General features: G+C 40.8%; 2 protein-coding genes across 4 annotated transcripts; one reads left to right on the top strand and one right to left on the bottom strand.

The window, feature by feature from the left end:
• The first annotated feature begins 4,087 nt into the window (after positions 1–4,087).
• LOC110986195 (uncharacterized) lies at positions 4,088–19,459 on the top strand. The gene is made up of 4 exons (XM_022247879.2): positions 4,088–4,659; positions 11,224–11,580; positions 11,839–14,321; positions 15,415–19,459. Exons 1-4 carry the CDS (start codon positions 4,572–4,574, stop codon positions 15,739–15,741), a joined length of 3,255 nt encoding a protein of 1,084 aa, XP_022103571.2. The 5' UTR covers positions 4,088–4,571; the 3' UTR covers positions 15,742–19,459.
• ptrhd1 (peptidyl-tRNA hydrolase domain containing 1) lies at positions 14,307–22,501 on the bottom strand. Of its 3 annotated transcripts, XM_087133353.1 has the most exons (5): positions 22,231–22,501; positions 21,991–22,052; positions 20,549–20,650; positions 17,659–17,893; positions 14,307–15,579 (listed from the first exon to the last, which is right to left on the bottom strand). In XM_087133353.1, the coding sequence occupies exons 2-4, from the start codon at positions 22,018–22,020 to the stop codon at positions 17,723–17,725; spliced, it is 303 nt and encodes a 100-aa protein (XP_086989479.1). In that variant the 5' UTR covers positions 22,021–22,052; positions 22,231–22,501; the 3' UTR covers positions 14,307–15,579; positions 17,659–17,722. The 3 variants fall into 3 exon arrangements, with proteins under 3 accessions (XP_086989479.1, XP_022103604.2, XP_086989478.1); XM_022247912.2 differs by lacking the exon at positions 21,991–22,052 and having other exon boundaries at positions 22,231–22,498; XM_087133352.1 differs by lacking the exon at positions 22,231–22,501 and having other exon boundaries at positions 21,991–22,196.
• Between the last annotated feature and the right edge of the window lie 293 nt (positions 22,502–22,794).

Raw genomic sequence — 22,794 nt, 5'->3', positions numbered from 1 at the left:
CGCAAGTCAATGGTGTAGCACTTTTTTGCTACAGATTTCCACCCCTGACTTTTCCCTTCCCAGCCTCGCAGCACAGTGTAGCAGTGAGTTTGTGCGCAAGTCAATGGTGTAGCACTTTTTTGCTACAGATTTCCACCCCTGACTTTTCCCTTCCCAGCCTCGCAGCACAGTGTAGCAGTGAGTTTGTACGCAAGTCAATGGTGTAGCACTTTTTTGCTACAGATTTCCACCCCGGACTTTTCCCTTCCCAGCCTCGCAGCACAGTGTAGCAGTGAGTTTGTGCGCAAGTCAATGGTGTAGCACTTTTTTGCTACAGATTTCCACCCCGGACTTTTCCCTTCCCAGCCTCGCAGCACAGTGTAGCAGTGAGTTTGTGCACAAGTCAATGGTGTAGCACTTTTTTGCTACAGATTTCCACCCCGGGCTTTTCCCTTCCCAGCCTCGTAGCACAGTGTAGCAGTGGGTTTGTGCGCAAGTCAATGCAACTGAGGCTTACCAGCTTCCATGATCATGTACATACATGTACATGTACATGTATGTGCGTCTGGCCGGTCGGTCGGCGGCAAGGGTTTGGTCTAGTTCCTGGGTACCTTATGACCATACTGCGTATCCAAACCCAAGACTATAAAGGCACCTGAAATTCCATAGGCTTGTGCTGTGTAGCATGTAGCACTGCTACACGACATGTCAGGGAGATTCGTTCGTCCCATTTCGTGCCTGGTATATGTGTGTGTGTGTGGCCACGAACTTACGGGTGCACAGAACTACATGTACATAGACAGTACATGTAACTCAAGCTCCATTGGAAACAGTGTTAAGTCAACAACATTTGGCCCCATTGCGCGCAACTGAACTCACTGACCTCTCAAACAAAAAACCCGCGTTATTTGGTCCTTCAGATTTCATTTGATCTTCAAATTTTAGTAGGTTAACTAATGAATTTTTTGATTATCCCTCAACAACAAACTCATCTCCCCCCAAATGTGAACGTTCCACAATCTTCTCAGTAGCCATTTTTCAAATGACATGATCCCTCACCTTTTGGGGGCTCTTCTGGCATTTTTTCAATCACATTTTTGCCTGCTTTGCCCAAAATGGAAGCCCCTGAATCTACAGAGATAATCATGGGCTACTTACACAGTCCCACAATTTTTTTGCCCACACAGACTCCTCTTTTCGAAAGAATTTGCAGGGGTACTTTTAAGCGCCTCCGCCTGGCGGAGAATTCTCCTTAGTTGCATCCTTATAGAAGCCACTACGGTCATTTTCTTCAGAGATATGGGGGACATGCGTGGTGAAAATGCAATCTTCAGTGGTCATATCAATATGCTAAGAAAGTTTATGGGATAATAGGCCCTAATACATAATACATTCATCTCTCCTGACCGTTTTCAAAGGTGCGATATGCCTGCAACTTAACCGTTATGGAGTTGAGTTGCCTGATCTGCTTTCGACAGATGACCCATTCTCAAAGTAAGAATGTGTATCATACCCCATGGAAGAATGAAAACGCATTCCTCCATGCATACGGTTACACTATGGTCTGCATCATCAATTGGATGTAATTATTGCTAAAAAATTCTCATGTTCATATATTGCTGTGGGCTGCGGCGACTGCACTGATGCAGTTTTAAATTGAGGCATTGCTTACCGACCCCGGCAAAATTTTTAGTGGTTAGTACGTCTTCACTCATGGCCTAAGCAGGAAGTCGTGAGTTCGAGTCGCACCATGGTATAAGCTTGTGATTTTTTTTCGCAAACTGTCGGGCGATTAAACACTGAGTGTATGGTGTTATCCTACGTCAGTGAAAGAGCAAAACCTGTCCAGGAATTTTGGAGTTACTAAGTTACATAATTATCATTTTATCTAAAATGTAGACTTTTCACAATCGGTATGCCCCATCCAAAGTGTACATCAGCCGACCAAAATGATGGATGGAGAGCTCCATTGGCCTAATCCCAAATTGCCGAGGCATAATGATATATACGTTTGAGTATTTTGGTTATCAGAAATGTAAATTTCAAATAGAAATTTTTTTAAAACAACACCTGAAAAGTCAAGGCTTGAAAAGTAGCGAATAAGCCTATAATGATACTTTAGTGTAAGCCCAGAATTAGTCAGCATTGGTCAGTCACGTATATCCTTGACCCTACCTCCGTTTTATGTCTTGGTAAATAAAATCCTAATGAAGTTTTTGTTGCAGTAAATTTGTGTTGGTCATGTTTTCACTGAAATTTGAGGAATTCTTTTCAGACATCTAGGGGACACGTGTTTGGTAAAATTAGTCTAGATTAAGTATAGCGATTGGACATGTTAGGGGGTACCCCTCGGTCTCATTTCTTGTTGGACATATAGGCCTTACCACCAAATGCAGGATAAAGTCTTTCCCATAGTATTCGATTTAAGTATCGAATAATTTTTTCCATACCTGGAATGGGATTTTAAAAGAGACTTTTGTTGCACGTTGCTCACGTACACGATATAATAATGATTTGAAGAAAAAAAGGTTTCTTGCAAAATGTTTACGCATTCGAATGAAGCTTCAGTTTAAAAAAAGGTTTTAGCGCTACTTCTTCATAAGGGCAGAAAGGAACTCTCCAAAGAGTGAGTCCCTTATAAAACCACTGCAAGCACTGGCAGGTGGGAACTACTCTAAAAAGAGTGAAAATCACTCAAAACAAGGAGCTGCATAAAGGACAACGCTTTTTTTTAACTTGTTCCTTATTATGTGCTCCTTGGAAGAGTGGAAATTTCAATCTCTTGAAGTGTCTTCACTCTTTTTGAGTAGTTTTCATACACTCTTCGGGAGTAGTTTTATAAGGGACTGACTCTTTTACAGGGACTGACTCTCTTACATTTAGAGAGAGTTTAAATATGCTTCTTTTTCTGGAAAATGATTTTTGAAATGCGAAATAGCTAAATAACGCTAATTCAGAAGGCTTTCTACTTAAGTTCGCTCGGAGTGTTTACTAATACGGAATCAAAGGTGACCGTCGTCGAGTGCCCAAAAGTAGGTCGTAAGGGTGAAATGGGTTAAAAGGTCAAATTTTGGGGGAAAATTAACAGTGCGTTGAAATATCTTGCATTTGGGATACTTCTTGGTTCAAGGGGCTACGTCATCCTGACCAGCCTGGCGTAAAATTTAATCTCAGTTTGAATAGCGGGTGAGGGGGAGTGATGCCACATGATTCTATATTGTCGATGTTTATGATATTAATGTACATCTGTAATATGTATTCAGAATGGCATATTTATGGCTTGTTAAAAAGGTTTTCTTTTTTGGGGTGACATTAAATGCACTTTAGTCGGCGAAAGTTTGAAAATTCTTCACAATCCACTTTAATTTTTTGTTCACCACAAAAAGTATGTGTGTGGGGGGGGGATTCAATAGCCCCCCCCCCGCGTGGGGTGATTATGTACCCCCATCCTCCCAGGAGTAACGCCCATGATTAGGACGTCAAAATGAAAAAGGACGACATGCGGTTTTTATTACTTTTGCCCGGAATAAGGACGTTACCACTTAATATATGCAACAAAATATGAGCTAGCGTCCCACTGAAGTGTACAGACACAGAAAAAGTCAAAAGGTCGTTAGGATTGTTGGGCCTACATGTTGCTTTAGCGCACATTTTAGACATGAGGAGTTCCCAGCAAAAGGTCGTCAGCATAAAAACCTAAATTACTCTTAGAAATCAAGGCTTTTTTACCCATAATAAGGCACAATATTCTTTTAATCATCAACAAAACCTCACCACTCTGAAATTAGGACTTCTGTCTTTTTCTATTTACAAATGGGAACCCCAGTACTTTAAAACTGAATATCTCAAAAAGTAATATTTGCGTGCCTTGGCTGTTAATGTCCTTTTCCTTGGCACATGACGCCGCCATATACTCTGATTATGATAAATGGATTATTTTGTCCTTCAGAGCCCATTTAATATCATAGGTCAGAATCTACATGCTTCCTGTGTTACCAGTGTATAATCTATCTTCAGTGTCTTCGGTGTCTGTATTAAAGCAGTCATCAACGCCGAGTTACTGTCCTTAATCGGCCTATACACCACGCAACGTTAACGCCATCAACTGGTGATGCAGTTCCAACTATAACATCCGGAGTTTGTACATGAGGAAATGACCCAGGCACGCCCGGCCAACAGAACATCTGCACGTAGGCCTATATGCATGTAATTACTTCAAAAGTTCCGGGACTTGCTTCACTTGGCGTAACAATGGTCAGCTGAGTAGTCCAGTGAATACAGAGAAGTGGGCATGCAAAGTTTTGGTTTTTCCCTGAGAAGTACTGCTGAGTTGTGTCCAGTAATTCACATCAATTTCTCGGAATCATGCATGAGTTGTCTCTTCTGGGTTTATACAGAGGACGTGCAGACTGCGTTCAGCCGTCATAATTGGTACCACAGTGTCAAACAGTGTATCACATTATTTCTTCGAGACTCTGCCAACTAACACGAGCTTCACGGTGGCACAGGCAGCTGGTAATTGGCGTAGCAAGAACTGAGAGTCTTCATATTATTTTGGAACCTGACCTGGACACAAAATATCAGATTTTACAATGCCATATTATCATCTTATTACCACGGCCATTCTTATCACTGGTCTTGCTGGCATCACATCGGGAACTGCTACGTGGTCTACAGAAGGTATGTTCATCTGTCATGAATTATCTAAACTTACAAATTTTTCCGCTTTCTGCCCTCTGAGATGCCTGAGCAAGTGAATGCCCAACTTGGGCAATCGTATATATATATATATAGGTATATATAAACAAGATGTAGTAAAATGAGCAGACTTGTATATGGGGAAGGCGAATTAACCCCACTTATTCCGACTTAAAGACGACTTCTGCCCTCTGTAGCGTCTTTACTGTTCCCACTGCCCAAAAATATTTTATTAAAATGAGACAAATCATTTGGCCAAGGAAATTTATGCCACTTATTCTTGAAGACCACTTCTGCACTCTGTGGCGTCTTTACTTTTCCCACTGCCCAAAAATATCTTAATAAAATGAGACTAATCATTAGGCTAAGAAAATTTATGCCACGTAATCTTCAAGACCACTTTTGTAATCTGTGGCGTATTCGTTTTTCTGAAAATATCATTATAAAACGAAACAAACCATTAGGCTAGGAAAATTTATGCCTTCGGTTGCATACATGTTTCAAAATAGTTGGGGACAGTCAGGTTTTTTTTTACTCAATATATAAAGGTGTATTTTACACCTGATGAAACCACGAAATATTTCATTTACGAAATCCATCAACACTTTGCTGATGACAAAGTTTTAAAAGTATACGTATAAACTAATTAAAAGAAACATATATACAACTGATGTTTAAGAAAATGAAGGAAATGCCGTTTTATTAGGGGCATCAATAACAGCCATAGGCCTAAAGGTCAAAATCTCGCTGTGTCAGCGTGCCAAGACAGACATTTTGATCGGCCACCGGTGCGTACACAAAGCGAGGTTATGTAGGGAAATCACGCTCTGCGGTGATCGCTACAAAATCGTTTCGTCTTGAAATGAGTTAGCGATCTGGGAAAATAAACACAAGGGTCACAAAGATCGAGTGAGAGCGACATGTCGGTCGCAGGAATCTTCAAAAGTTGGCGATATCCATCCGTTTTAAGTGATGTCCATGTGACATTTTTCACGGCGTTAAACTCGAACGTGCCATGGAGCTGCTTGACGTACCCAGTGCTCCTGACTGCTTGGCTTCCAGCCTGCCGTTCCTGCATTCATTACATGTAGCACTGCATACCACACCATTTCAAATAGGCCCAACTGACCTCCATTTACGTTTACATGCATACGTGCAGCATCGGACCCGGCATCCAAACTCCGTCCCATCCTGCGCCTCCCTTTGGTCAGGAGACTAGACGGAAAATATGTCAATGCCGGCGTTCACTTCCAAAAAGAGTTTTTCCGTGTGTTTTTCCCCCAAATTCAACGTTCGGGAAAAACACCCGTTTTTGTAGTTGATTCAACTTAACAAGAATAAGGTAATCGCTGCATGCATGATAGCAACGCCACATGCCTAGAGAAGGGCGCTTATGAGAGTCTATAAAGAAAATTTTCAAGTTCTTATTATAGCACAAAAGAACTTTGAATACTATGCACATTTGCATCTGTGGTATAAAACATGAACACCAAAATTAACTGGACTTGGATCATTCTTTAACGGAATGCGCCTAAAGCAACTTTGGACTTGAGTTTGTAATCATTCCTGGACTAATTCATCAGAAGGTACTGGGGATCGCACTTGACTGTATAACGCGGTAATTTTTCAACCTTTACAGAAGCATCTTAAATGAATTTCGAGGCAAGTTCTCATCGAGAGTCGGTTCACTTTTCATAATGTTAACACAGCATTAATTGGAACTAGTCATTTCTGGTATGAGTCTTTAAAGTAAGCGACTTCGACACTACGTGAACCTTTGCCCTATTTGTTTTGTTTTGCAAGAATGGTGCCCGTCTTTACCGTTCTGTTTCGCATAATGGTCCTTATAAGCTCCATTTCACCAATCTTCAGTAACAGTCTACGAACTTTTTCGAATTGTTGCGATCGAAATATGTTATTAGAAAAGCATTTTTGATGGTTTTATTGCGCTTACAGTCAATCCATTTCAAACCTTGATATGTTGTAGGAAAACCTTTAAAATCCGCGTTTATGCTGAAAAGCGTGGCAATAACCCACGTTCACATTTGGCTGCATATTCATGCAGAAACAAGGTACAGTGTCTGATCCAGCCTGAATGAATGATAGGGCTGGATATATGAACAAATGCAAATAATATTTTTAAAAGGAGCTGAGGCCGCGAGCCAAATCCCATTGTGATGTACTCCATATCTATTAGAATGTATTAATGTACACAATAGCTTCACTTAAAAGATCCAGTTCGCACTGAGAACAGACTAACGGCAATGTAAACGGATTTCCGCGTTATGTATTTGCCATTTAATTTTCCACTGTGTAGTATTTTCTAAAAACTGCGAGGCAGTCATCTGATCCATTAGGCTTGCTGTCTTTCCGTTTTGAATAGGCAGGATAAGCGCTACACCGTATAAACCAGAAGTTGACGAAAATAAAACCACTTGCCCTTACAATGGCAATTTTATGGCGACTCAGTGTACATTGAAATCTCATTATAGTTTTAAACCGTAGATAAATTCTTCATTTTTCGATCTATATACATTGTTTTTTTTTTTCTATTTTGGGGGGAGGGTTGTAATGGTGAAATTCAGATTTAGTTTCGTTTCGGTAAAGCTTGTGCCGGAGATTGCGCTAAAGGTTACAAATTCGTTACATTCTGTCTCAGTTATGAGTATCTTGAACATAGTTCATACATTGCAATACGATTGCTTTTGTTTCATTATTTAAATAAATAAACTTTACAAAACGCCAGTAACACATGACTGAAGCTGGATATGTTCATTTAGAATCTGTGACCCTGAGCACTGTCCCGAAAGCTCTTTTCATCAACTGTAACTAAATCACTTCAACTCGACTAAAACTATTCCCTGCACCAAAAGAGTGTCATTTATTGGCTATCATTCTCTTTCCGACAAGTTAGCAGAAACATTAGCGTTGCCTTTATGGGTCCATTGTGAGTAATTTTTTCGTGTTTCCGTGGTGGCTTTATGGAAACGTCGCAAATGGAAACAAATCGCGACAGAATAGACTTTTCCAAAATCGTAAATACTGACGCCGAATGCGCTTGGCCAAAAAAATGCACGTCTTGTTCTCCGGTCTCCCGTTTGTCACTGCAATATGCGCATGAGCACAGAGCTTACCCTTCAGACTTGAATTTTAAGATGGTAACTGGCTGGTTTATATGTGAATAAAGCTACTTTCAGCGATCAACGTCGGCTAACACACACAACGCCATCACACCCCACATTATGTGGACTTCTTTTGTGCAGAGGTAGGTCCACACTATTATGTATGCCACGCCCTCACATTCTCCTCCACATGACGTAAGGGCCTACAGTCACACTGCAAACACTGTGTTTAGAGATTAAACCTTTTTCTTAAAATACTTTTTTTGCTAACCGTTTTTTAAAATGTATACCGGTAGTTAAGCAATAGTGATTGACAGTATGTGGTGTTGTCCATGGAATAGCTACGACTGAGGGAAAAAACACACGGGTATATGACATGACATTTCAGACATTTATTTCCTCTTCTAATAATAGCGATAGGCCTACGTAATGCAGTATTAAATAGTCATAAGGTATTAACCAAACAAATGTATTAAATCATCATGAAGAAGACAAAAAGAGGGCGGCAAAAAGCCTAAAAAGCAGAGGCTTGTGTTAGGCCAGCTCATTTAACAAATTACGTACAAAACATTCAAATACAAACAAACAAAAAATTCTACACTCTGTTATCACAAAGTGATGAGCGAATGAAATCACGGACCCTCGATGAAATGAACGATACGGAATGAAAACTGAGGACATGGACCGACATAAGAATAATTAATCAAGATGAAGGTTTGTACAGAGAATGGGGCGTTATTACAGTAGATAAGATTTCAGTTTACTTTTGAAAGCACTGTAAGATTTAGATTCTCTGAGGGAAAGTGGCAAAGTGTTCTAAAGTTCATGTCCAGCATATTTAATATTTTTTGGAAGGCGGATGCCCTATGTTGGGGTATGCGAAAATGTAGGTCAGAAAAGGCTCGAGTTTTGTAACTGTGAAGGTTTAGGTTAAGTACAACCATATTCATATAGGAATGAGGCAACAGTTTTTTGTAATATTTATATGGGCCTAAAGTGTTTACGCTAATAACTATGACGTCTATAGTTGAGAGAGACGTGAATTTTTTTAAAGCAAATACTGACATCAATATTTATTCGCGACTTGGACTCGTCGTGAATTTTGTTCTCACTTTGAGGTTAATATTCACGATCTGCGTTAACCTGATCGTTTTCAAATCGTGACAACATAAATATAAATACCCAGTATTATGACCCACCATTCTTTTTTCCAATTACATCCAGCCCACACCACTCTATCGAGCGCCAGCTGTGTTTAAACAAGTCAGAATTAAGTATATTCATTGTGATATAAGTAATAAGTTTGCCCTTCAAATGACTGAGAAGATGTACTACAGTGGAAGACAAACGAAGCACTTTTAATTTATTGTAAAGACAGCAAGTGCCAGAATTATTAGATATCTGTTTATACGAGTAGGCTGGTTTGTTATTTCAGGCTCTGGAGCTACCAGGATTCTTGGCACTGTTTAAAGTGCAGCTTCAGGTCACGACCATTAATCAAGTCCAAACCATAGTTCTTAGAAGACTGGTCTGAAAACGTTCGGTAGATCCAGAATTAAAAAAAAATTGAACCAGTTACCGTATTGCGCATGCACCAATAATCATATATACACCCACTCAATGTACAATCCATGTACATACCGTCCAATCAATCTTATTTTTAAAATCGTAGAAACAGGAGATACGAACCTGTGACTAAGTACCGATTATACAAACGAGATACGAACACGTCACTAAGAACCGATTATACAAGAAAAAAGAAATACGAACATTTGACTGTTTTACTTTTTCATCTATTAAAAGAAACAGACAAAACAAAACCTTTACCAATTAGCGTTTTTAATGAGGAAAGCGAACTTTTGACAATTTAATTGTTCTTTAATCATCGTACAGAAACAGGAAAAACGAACCCTTCGCGCAATGCATTTTGACTCTGTAAAACAGAGAAAAACGGAACCTTTACAGAATTGTCGTTACTTTGCAGAGAAAAGGGAAAATCTTAAACCTTTTTCGCTTTTTTAAATTTGTTTAAAGAAAAAACAAACCCTGTCCCATTTACTCTTTAGCGATCTGCATTTAGAAAAGAGGAAGTGTTTCGAGTTGCAGGTTTCCCCTTTCAAATGCGTAAAAAAAAATAAATATACCGTTTTTCAGCCAGCTGAAATACAGGATGTGCTAAATATTTACTTCATGTTGATCATCGTCTATTGTCAAATGCACATGCACTGCTCATGGACCGGGGGCTCAAATAAACACAAATTTCTGTCAGGGACAAACTCCAAACTTCATCATCAGATCATGAACACACGCACTAATCAAATACTAAATGAAAATACAAAACTATGAGTCCATTTTGTACGAAACTGAAGTAAAATCGAATACCACCCATATTTCTGCAAACTTTGGCCGCCCATACAAGTTGTACGCAAAAATGACTGGTTTATCCACTCCGAGCGGAACAAAAGAGGGCGTGTTTTTTGGTACTCACCCATTGATCTCCATTATATAGGGTGCGATCGATTAGCTTCCCAAAATACACTAGTGTTACACCAAAGGAAGCCTCGAAATGAGGCTAATCAAACGCTGCAGTGTATTCGCCAAGGCAATCTGGGAAAAAGGTCAAGTCCCCGCTACATTCCATCATGTCCATGACCATGCCAGTGCTCGAACAGTCCATCCGTTACGTCATTACACTCGTGCACCCTCCAGAGACCCGCTCGCCAGCTGGGGTAGTGGTGGCTGACACAAGGGCAGGCACAAAGATCACGTAACGGCTAAACGAACGCTCTCGTGGAAGTTTGACTTACACGTGTAAGCTAATCGAACGCACCCATAGAGATCAATGTGCTCACCGCATATAGGCGCGCCATGAGGCGCGCAGTTATGTGCGCGTTTGACGCGGAGCAGACTGAGTACGCGTTACTAATTTATTTATTATGTATGGTCTTTGCGTACGCGCAGAACACGTGCAAGAACCCGCTTAATACCCACCTGTCGTTCCTTCGCCGATTGGGGGTGCACTTCAGCTCAGGGCGGATACGTATAGGCTCTACGAGCTGCGACGGACAGTCGGGAAAGTTGGATCATGTTCAATATTGCTACAGCAAGTTAGGGCCATGCCTAAAGGGCTTGGCTGCTACAAACCGCGTCTGAATCGGGCTACATGCCAGTGCACCTCGTGGTATTTCCAATGAAGCGAAGACAGCATTGCAAACCCCCCAAAACCCCCCAAGATTCTGGTAGCCAGTGAGAAACGTTTCACCCGAACAAGTTCGTAAGGTCTACATTTTCAGGAATTGATTGCGCTGGTTTGAAATTCCATCAGTAATGTTGAGAAAAATTCCTCACAACCTTCACAACCACATCAAATGACAGGCAAATTTCCAGCTACCCCAATCGTCATCTTCTTTGTTTTCACAAACAGGCGTGTCAAATGTCTCACTGTCGCCCGACGACCAAACGACGCCCTTTGAGGTAGGTCTCCAATGCGTCTACTACAATCACACATTCTGCAACTTGACAAAGCGAAGCTACCACTGCACTGAAAGCGTTGAGTTTTGTCCCAGCGATGGAGGCCCTCCACACTGTTACGCGTCTTGGACGACGACACAGTCTGGTGACGAGATAATGATGAAAGGGTGTCATACAGACGGTCGGGACGAACTTTGCAAGTCAGCAGAGAATGGTAGATGTATCCCACAAAAAGATGGCGAAAGAAAATTCTGCTGCTGCTCAGGGGCAAACTTCTGCAATAACGTGACGGCCAACGCAACTATAAAAGGTAAAAACTCGACTGCTTCAACAGAGCATTTCAAGAAAAGAAAAAAGCAGTTAACTCGAGGTTGAAACCTTGCTAGTTTGAGTACTTTTGAATCGTTCACAATCTTGCTTCATTTGTATGCATTTGAGAAAACATTTTGTAACTGGAAAGTGGACTTCAATCAAGTTTAAATGCAGATTTTTAAAACTCGACAGATTTTTATCTAGATTTTAAAACTGGGTTAAATATGAAGAACCATTTATCCATCTCTTTTTCCAGTCACTGTAGGGAATGGATCTGCCGATGTTTGCAAAGAGCAACATTCGTGCCAGGCGATAGGATGCGGGCCTGCCATGAACGCAGCTTGCAAATGTGATAGTCTGTGCCCTTTCTTCAATGACTGTTGCTTTGACTATGAGGAGATTTGCAGTGATGAGGATGAAGTTGGCAGCTTCGGGCTGATAGAGGGCGGTAACTACACATGCGTTAGTAGTTCCCTCATGCGACAGGGATACTGGCTAGTCACATCTTGTCCTGGGTCATTTCAAAATGAAGAAGTACTCAACAAATGTCAGACATCAGACCCTGACAGTGTCCTGGCACATGTACCAGTTAGTGACAACATGGGAATTCCTTACCGTAACGTTCACTGTGCAGTCTGTAACGGTATTGATGCCACCGCGGTAAAAGCTTGGGAGGTTCAAGCGATGTGCAATGCAAGCAGCATTCAACACGTCATACGGAATGAAACTACCTCTCCTGAAGAGAAACTTGCAATTATAGCTCAAACATGTCCTTTAAACATAGATGCCCAAAGCTTTCCAATTCAAATCCCCAAACCAAGATCTTGTTTTTCAGATCTTATAGGAATGTGCACGTCAACTGACCTTCAGCGGATATTTGGTGCTGGTTGTAGTTCATACACAGCCGTAGTCAATGTTGGGAACACTTCTTACAAAAATCCACATTGCTTTCTTTGTAACAATGACATTTCCAGAGCACCTAAAATTAACTGCAGACGTGAACAAGAAATTCCACATTACGAAAAACATTATGGACCTTCGGTCTATGGAGGGGGGCAGGAATGCATTCCTCCAATAGGTCCTCGTATTGTTCCCATATCAGTCTTGATGGACTTTGGATCAGATAGACTGAGACTAATGCGGAAAGAAACGGTGCTCCAAGAGGAGACGATGACATGTCCCGAGGGTCAAGTCTACAACCCCACTCTAGCATTATGCCAGCATCTGGTTTGTCCAGATGGATACAGGCTTGTGAACAGAAGGTGTAAGAAAGATACTGAAACTATTCCATCCGAGTCTGACCTGAAATGTGCTGAAGCTACCGATTTCCAATTGATATTTCAAATGGAGATGAATGACTTCCAAGCTGTCGACTGTAACAGTAAAGCAAAGATGGTTGAGCTTGTCCAGTGCATGCAGAACACAACACAAGAAGCAGTTAAGGGAGAATGGAGCAGATTGAACAAGTCAGATTACATGCGATGCTTAGACGAGAACACTGAAAAAACCTTCACATTACTTGAAGCTGTATTCTGCATTAAGAATGATTTCCATAAACACTTTTTGCTCCTTCATTCTTTGGACAGTCGAATACTAAACGACATGATAAGAACTTGTTCTCTAAATACACTGCAGGTAGCACAACATGCTAAATATAACTGCAGTGGAAAAACCCTGCAAAGAAAGAGTTTCTCGGTGAACACCAGGAGTTATTCATCCCCCCTACAAGATCATAACTCAAGCAACCAGCATATTGACGAATATCAATTTGGATCAGGCATAATCACCGAGTACAAATTAAATAAATCATCTGGCACAGTTGACAAGATGACAACTCTCGAGTACTGCTCCGAGAATGCGAGTGTTTCCTGGACTTGTCCTTTGGTAGCTCTCAGTCGCTCTTTATTTAAACAGGTGGACAATGTCAGTGAAACACTCCAATATTTGCCAACAGGTGACGTCTACGAAAAGGCGGACTACATGTACCAAAAAGATGGCACTGTCCTGGTCTGCTTAAACCTGGATGTCACATACACCCAACTCAGCAATGTAACCTTTTTCCTCTATTCAAACACGCAGGTCATTTTGAGCGCCGTTGGTACTTCGTTGTCGGTCGTTGCATGTGCAGTAACACTTCTGACATACACTGTTTTTCCTGTCCTTCGTAAACGGTCAGGTAGCAAGTCGATAATGAACCTGATAGTAGCACTGTTGATTGCCCAGCTTCTTCTATTGGTGAATGGTCAAGCCACCAACATCCCTTGGTTGTGTGCAGTTGTTTCGGCTATGGCCCATTATTTCTGGTTGGCCGCCTTCTGTTGGATGAACGTGTTATCATTGGATCTGTGCTACACGTTTGGAAGTATTGCTAAACTACAGCGGTCTGTCAGTGATAAAACACTCTTCCTCCTGTACATGATGTATGCATGGGGATTGCCAATAATTGTGATAGTTCCTTGCATCGCTGTTCACATCTGCGAGTGCACAAGCCTTCAGTATGGCAATGAATACGTGTGCTGGATTGTTGATAGTGCGACTGTACAGGAGGGAAGTGGTTACAGCAACCTGCTGGCATTCGGTCTTCCCATTGCATTGCTGATACTGATTAACATTGTACTGTACGGTTTGACTGTGGCTGGAATCAGACAGACCAAAAGCACTACAGCAAGAATGCAGATGACAGTGAGTGAGGCATCCAAGACAAAACGCACGTTGAAAGAGCTGTTCATATACATCAAGGTCAGTTGATTGTTTTAATTTTCTCACAGGGTTGTGCAAATGAAACATACTTTGGCTTACATGTCTATAAAATGTGGTTTGGGAGTGCTCCCGTACCACTAAATATCTGTTAGTGTTAGGATTACAGTTGGTATATATTACCATAAACCGGAAGGATGAAGGTCAGCAGACAAAATCTAAAAGATCTTGTTGTGTATAAACCACTTTTCCTCTTTGTTGCACATGTATGATGTACGCCAGCTGGTTCTTCTGCTCACACACTGAAGCATTATATGCTCAAACCATTACAAACCCAACAGACCAGGATGCTTGGCTTTTAAAGAGGATATTAACCGGACCCCGACTGATTTCTTTATAAAAACTAACAGCAGACCCAACGGATAATTTAACAGTCCTTGTAATAGTCTTCTGTTGTCTCGTCTGGCGTCCAAAGCCAATCTAACAATTCATGTTATACATGCAAATTAGGTATCCAACAAATTATTTCAACAGTTAAAAACAGCAGTCCACATTCTTTTAAGGTCCAACAAAACCGATCCCCTTTGTACAGTTCTACTACACTCTCTGAATGGTAGCAGACCTGCACCACATACACTAGCTTGAAACTGCTGCACATGTAGATATTGTACTGTGGTCACATTTTTGTACAGGCACTCAGGCACATGTATGGTGGCCAGGGGAGGACATCGCCAATCGTCAATACTGACATCAGTATTGACGATGTCCCTCCAGGACCACCATAACTCAGGCAAGATGCATGCACATGCACAACTGTTGTCCAGAAAGCAGACACCTGAATACATTTTACATAAAGTGTCATGACCTGTAGCCAACACAACTAAGGTCGGATTCATGATCATTTAGCCCTGCTCCATGATGTTTTGAACAATCTTGCTATAACAATCTGGGGCACAACATGTGACACCGGATTGGAGAGGCAAGCTTAATGGGTTGATCCCTTGATATGACACCCCTATTTGAAACATGCATATAGTATATAGATAGTTGTGTAATAAAAAATGTTGGGGCTTTTCATTTCTCAAAGACACTGTACTAACAGTGAGATTCATCACGTTTTATTTCTCTTGCACAGATTGGCAGTTTGATGGGGTTTTCCTGGGCCTTTTCCTTTGCGGCAGCATTCAGTCATACAGAGTCTCTGTGGTACGTTGCTATTGTTCTTAACTCATTACAAGGAGTCTTCATCTTCATGTCGTTCACGATGAACTCGCGGGTCTGGAACCTGTGGAGGAGAAACCTGGTTGGGGAGAAGAGGCAAAAGAGTGGAATCACTAAAAAGAAGGAGATGCAGAGTAGTGATGCTGCAGTAACTCAGTCCACATCACTTCTTAATGCCACCAAGGAAGAAGCGCATCGTACAGTCAAACAGACAAAGAAACATATGCAAACTCCCATGTAGCACAAAACAAGCATTAATTCTGCACTTTAATCCTAACAATCTTCAGTCCTCCAACAGGTGAAGGATTGAGGACTGTTAAGGTTAAGGATGAACTTTTACCGTACATGTACATGTAGTTACCATATATTAACACTAAGGCAGTGGGAATTCTCATGGCAGAATTTGTTTGGCTTACCATACACTGCCACAATTTTTTTAGCAATACATGTACAATAAATGCAATATGACAGAGGTACATGTACCTGTATATTGCCTTTACGTACATGTAGTCAAGACCATTACAAGACTAGGCACAAGATCTTTCACAAGACCACTCACAAGACCATGCACAAGACCTGTCACAACACCAGTCACAAGACCAGTCACAAAACCAGTCACAAGACCAGTCACAAAACCAGTCACAAAACCAGTCCCAAGTAACAGTGACAGTGTGAACAATGCTTTTTGTTGCAGTTCATTTGAATACCGTAGCTTGTGACTTGAATTCAGACTGGAGGTCTTGTGTTGGTGTTGTAATGGTTTGTTCCAACCCTCCTTCCAACTCTGACTGATAACACCAGTGGTGACTGTGTGGGTAAGATCCAATGGGTGGAGGTAAAAGGTAGAAGCTGATCCCGGCTTGCGTAAAAAGGAGAAGGTGCATTAATTTGTCAGTGTAAGCGTGTTTCTTGCCCAGCACACATAGATGTACATACTGTATAGCATCAGCCCTCCCCCAAAAAGTGTATGCAATGTTGACGCCCCTCCCCCAACATGTACACACTTTATTGTTACTGGCTTATTTAAATAATGTATTCATTCACCTCAGACTTTCACTAACAGCAATCTTCGCATGTATTTGATTCTAGAGGGTTTGTATGGCTGCCTTCTTGCATGCCAGTGCCTTTGTTCCCCAGAATATGTACAAAGGTTTCCAAGTGGAACAAAAGGATTGCCCTGCAAGATGGCTTCCATGCAAAGCCTCTAATCTACGTACTGATAGATGCTTAATGCTATAAGATAATGAGTTCATTTTATGATACTTCCCTACATTTTTTAAAACAAGGCCTATGTGTACACTGTGTGTACATGCACAAATTAACCGGAATTTATTCCGTCTAAATCTGCCCATTTCAAGTGTAAAAATTGATAATTTCAATTCCTTTAAGTAGAAATCAAGAAAGTAAAAAAAAGAACTTATTTTTTGGAACAAAGAAATTTTGTTGGATAGAGTTTGACATGTCATTCCTCCCCGTTATATTATCCCCGTTTAGGAATCCTTTTCCTAAATGCATTTAATTTCCTTCTGTTTTCAACCAGTCTATACATGGTTATGACATTATCACATCTCTTCATTAACTTAATGTACATCATCATGATCACATCACTTCATTAACCTAACATGATTAAATCTTTCCTTAAAATAATTTTCAACCAAATTTCACGACGATCTCATGATGCGAATGTTTTCCTGACAACATTCATGTTTAGAACTCTAGAGTTTAAAAAAACTATTTATGAAATTGAAATATTAAAACTTTAAAAATACAACTCAACAGTCAAGTTACGTATCTACTGTGTTTATTAGCTTACATGTATTTAGGTTTTACTTTCTTTGATACTGGTCTTTTATATTTGTGAATTTCAGGGTGTCTTTTGGAATATTACCATTTTTTTGGTATTTGGTCTTCTGGCCATATTTGGTATGAATGTGAGCTATAACCACTGGTATAAAGCCAAAATGACTGGCTAGAAACAAAATGCATACAAAACGTTTGGGAGAAAACAACTGGAAATCAGAACAAGCATAAGCACTTTTCAGAAAATCTCTAGAGAGGATGACAGAGCTAGGAAAGCAGCCCACCAATCTCCAGCTTCTTCTGAGGCTTTAGGAATGCCTCCACTAGACAACTAATGTTGTACATCACTATCACTTACCATATATGTGTACTTGTAACTCCGTCACTGTTCTTTCCAGAGCTGCTTAATCTATTTGCCATTGTCATTTGAAAAGCTTGAACTTCTTGAAGTGTTTCTGTACTTGTTCTTTTGGGTATGGTTTGGCTGCAATACATGTTGCAATATTCTCAGGCTGCTCAATCCATAACGTATGGTCAATGTGAGATGCAGTCAGTTCTGTAGATAGAGTCCTTAAACTGTCTTCATTCTGTGCCTGGCAAGTGAAATAAAAATAGAGTAACATAACATCGCCATTTAATTCTAAAAACTTTGTAAGCCACTTGGCGATAATTTTAAATGACATGTAAATGTAGGATGTCGAAAGGCTGCCTTTCTATACTTGCATTTTTTTTGGGTATGTTCCATATGTACGTACTTCATTTCACTCTTGTACAAATGCATATGGCGTGACGCACACTGAAAACGCATCTATGGAAAGGCATCTTGATGTGTAATTTTACAGCACTATGTAGTGTGCACATAGTGAATGTTTTTACATTACATGTATGTGGAAATTGTGGATGCAGTCAGAGGAGTGGGAGCTAATGTATATGTCCATGTGCGTGAATGCATTTGAGCAGCAATGGACTGTACATGTGCACATGTGCATGCATAATGCCTCCTCTATAAATGACAGAGTCTATCTAACACTAGGGAACACCTGTTGCCGCAGTCATGCTGCCACCAACCCCAAAACACCCAGCCATACGGATACATGCGTGCATCTTTGTGTACAGTGCATGTACTTGTTTAGTCCAGAAGGGGCCATTCACATGATGAAATACTACGGTGAAAGATGTCACTGACGATGTATGCCTTTTGTAATTGGAATGAGAGTACATGTACATGTGGTGATGAGATTATTACTGTATTGCACATGTGGATTGTTAAATATCAAATGACATGTGGTTGAACTACGGGCCTCGAGCTGCACCAAGAGAGGGCTCCATTGTCTCAGCTACGGGGGCTCCTTTGGACAGAACTGAAATTTGCTGGTTCACGAACCACAAGGAAATGCACGCGTTACGTTTGCCCCAAAACAAATTGAACACTCCCGACCAACGTGGCTCTTTTCGACCGAGGGGAGATTCTGCTCGAGGCAGATACCGGTAGTTCACACCCTGACATTTCCATAGTTGTGGAAACCACGCACATGTGAAAGAACGAGAGGGGCCCCACATTTATCCTGACCAAATAAAAATTCCCCTTCATGTGGTGCCGTCCGGGTACGTAGTGTTTTAGTTATTAAGGAATGTTGTTGCACGACCTGTACATATTCACTTTACCATCTCTTGTTCAGAAGGGAGCCTCGACGACAACAAACAATGGTACAAAGTTTCTGTGGATGTCTCAAAGGAGCATCATATGACACGAACAGAGGGCTCAATGTAAAGCAAAATTTGCCCAAATTCTGAGATCTCAGTATGTACAGGCAGCACAAAATCTGACCCAGTCTGCAACAATGTGATCAGTACTGCATAGTGCATATTTTCACTTAATAAATTATTTGTGAAGAATGTACATTTAGAGATGGATTTGGCGCTATATAAGATTATTTTTATTATTATTTATTATTATTATTATAAAGGTTTTGCTACATTATCCAAATTTATATGCAGTTCTGTTGAACAGATACAGAACTTTCTTTTGTACAGCTGTTATATTTTGGTTGTTTGGTAGTTTTAGTTTTTTCCTCATTGTTAAGATAATCACAAAATAAGGCATACATTGTAACAATGACTTCATATCAACCATTAAATGTGCATGTACAGTGACTCAATTACATGTTTCACATCTGACTCATTTTAAGGGGCTCTGCTAAACCACATTCAACAAGGAATGCTACCTACAAGGACTACTTTTCTCTAATTCAATTAATTGATCAATGTGTTGGTTATTGAATACACTTTTCTGTTTGGTTAATGCAAGGCCAGTTTATTAAAAAAGGGATTCTTTTCTAAAGATGCCAAGGAAAGACCTAAAATATCTCAAACCAAAAACCTGAAACGAAAAGCATTTTATGCAGTTCTGGGCAATAAACCACTACTACATGTAGGAACAAATGTTCTTGTATCAGCAATATCATTTTCAACTGCTTAGGTCTGTGCCAGGTACCGGCACCCTCCTATTGATCTACCATGTGCCTAACACATTGAGTTGGAAGTTGCCAGAGCCACCTTTCAGATAAAGGCTTGGAAAAGAACAATGTTGATCAATAGAAATTCTCAACATTTTGCATCCATGTACAGTGGAATATCACTATACCGAACACAGCTACATGTATACCGAACATTCAGCTGTACCGAACATCGTCCTTGGCTCCCAATATTTTGTGCACAAAACCTACCGAACATTATGCAGTAGCAAATCAAGCGAGATTTGCCACAGCAAGCATCAGAGATCAATCCTGAGCAGTAGCTTCACGACTTTTAGGAAAAAGTAAATATCAATTTTGTAACTTCAGATTTAATAAAAAACAAAAATAATGAACAGATACATTTCTAGAGACCTCAAATGTGAATGCAACGGCAAAACATCACGAAAACAGCGAATTATAGTATCACAAGAGATCACTTCAGTTAGACAAGAGGGGGAGCTATTCGACATAGCAATGAAACGTTCAGCAGTAAATTTTGCTATACCGAATGACTGCTGTTCCGAATATTTAGCGTGGACCCGTCCTGTTCGTTACAGTGGCGTTCCACCATAGTGTCCATTTTAATCAGGATGGTAGGCCAAGTTACTTATTAAAAGAAAGAGCTCAGTTCTGCCTTCACCCGTACTAAATCAACCTACTGGGAAAATGGCCTCAAGACTCCTTTTTAGGATACGGTCACACATGACAGAGTCTACACACGAGGACACTTACCTCCAAGACTACTTTATGCATACGCTCCAATTGTGATGTGTATAAGTGGACATTTTCATCATCTCGAAATTGGTGCAAGACGGCAGTGCATGCATGGCAAGCCTGAGAAAGAGAACAATGCTAGCTTCAAGTGATGTGTGTCGATCTAAGGTGTGCTGCAAGCATGCAATGCAGAGACACATTATACAATTGTAGCCTGATCCGTAGGGGTCCATGGTGTTTTGTACAACCCATGGACCCAGTCACAACAGGAAACAATTGTTTTGTTGTACCACGGTCACAGATTTAACAATATGCAGCAGAACAGAGTGAAGTACATTTTACTGTGAAGCAATGCATGTATAATTCACTTCTGACCCATGATGACCGTATTTCTTCATGCTGTGCTGGCCTGTACAAAAATCAAATCCTGATCTCCACTTTGCAACAAGAGAAAAATCTCTTTGAGGGTGACCTGCTGTCATCTACGTTACCATTACAGAGAAATTATGCCAAAATTGGCCCAGTTAAAAAGAATGAACGAATGTTTCAAGAAAAATGGCGGTCATACGACAGCAGAAATAGCTATTTTAGTATCCCCCACTGCAGATCTCAAGTATGAATTAGCATAACACTAGTCTTACTGTTTTGGCCAGTGTTTTGGCCTTTTGTTTTCCTGTCACCCTCAGATGAAAGCTGCACTGTGATTGGTCCAATTTGCTTCCATTCCAATGACCAATCACAGCTCAGCTATCACTTGGATGGGGTCTGGAAAATAAAAGGAAAAGATAGGAGCCGTGTTGTGATTAGTCAAGCTATCACACAGCTGACAGTCACTGAGAGTACATGATGTACATGCTGCTGATTTTCTGTAGTGTGGGTGGGCAAAACGCTCTCAAGAATTTCACAATTTTATCCATGAGGACATACATGTACATGTAAGGTGAATAAACCTCCCCATCTGACATCTAACTTCACCAAGAAGGCATGTACAAGTATGAAATTTGGAAGGGTAAGTTGGCACAATTAAGCCAAAAGTGCAACAGTTTTTTGAAAGTGATATTGAGCCATTTCATGCAACAGCGTCATTAGCAGCGAGTATTGTTCCTTGACATATCATAAACTGAGCTCTATCAACACCATTAAGCCCTACTAAATTCTACACGATTTGAATATCAACTGGACATTTGATTAAGCAATGTAGTGCTGTGACAGAATCAAATCACAGCAAACCTGATTTTTAAGTGCGTGAATCTGGCTTTACAAAACTTTTGCAAGCTAATGACTATCACAGAGGCCTTTAGTTCAATGCTGACTCCACATTGTGTTTCACATTCTTGTGAAAACCCTGATTGCAAAATCATGAGTTTGTTTTGCACGAAGAGAGGAAATAAACGAATCGTCATTGTTCGAAAAAGGCTACTGCATATTTGATTAGGCCTACATAAAGATCATTGACTCACAAAATAATCCATCAAACGTCTCGTTTCCATCACAAAAGCTCATGGGGTTCCAGTGTACGATCCTGAACACTAAGCAAAACTAAGTTGAGGAAGAAAACATACGTGGGGCATGCCTTAGTATTCCTCTTTTTCGATTTTGGACCCTCCAAAATCAAAAAAGAGGAGACTCTCCACTCAGTATAAATAGTACTACCAGCCATGCTAGCGCTGGTAGCGGCCTACCAAAAGTACCATACCTACCTGCGCGATCACGGCACCAGTTGGCCACTTCAAAACGTGCAAAAGATCTCTCCGTACAACAACATACTGTACAAAGGCTGACATTATTACTCATCGGAATATATTACTGGTATGTGTCAAACCAAATATTATTACTCCATGATTTGTACGACACCGTCGAGGAACTAATGACTAAATGCACACCACACGTACACACGACCATCAGAGATCACGGCCCCTCGGCATCCGGCTCGTGCCAATTAATTTCAGCCTGGTAAACACGGCAGTACAGTGACCCGAAGAGATCCGAAGAACATTTTTTTTTTACATCGCGCGAGGGCGCAGCGCTAAAGACGCTGCTCCGATGGTCGGCTGCAGAGAGGGCGTTGTGAGCAAAAGTCACCCGCCGATCGTTCATCTTGGGTTCAGTTTCTGACAAAAAGAGTCATAACGGCCAGCTGGCGGTACACTTGACACTCTTGATTGTGACAACCCAAGTGAAAGCGACACCACGTACGAGTGGCGAAGTTTTGCCAGTTTTCATTAAACTTTAAAAAATGCTCAATTGAATGAACCCGAACCATT

Source organism: Acanthaster planci, linkage group LG02, assembly GCF_054643075.1.
Source record: "Acanthaster planci isolate LZ-2023a linkage group LG02, COTS_SCS, whole genome shotgun sequence".
In the NCBI taxonomy this organism is placed as follows: Eukaryota; Metazoa; Echinodermata; class Asteroidea; order Valvatida; family Acanthasteridae; genus Acanthaster; species Acanthaster planci.
Note: the sequence above shows the minus strand (reverse complement) of the source record. Positions and strands in the feature narration are given on the sequence as shown.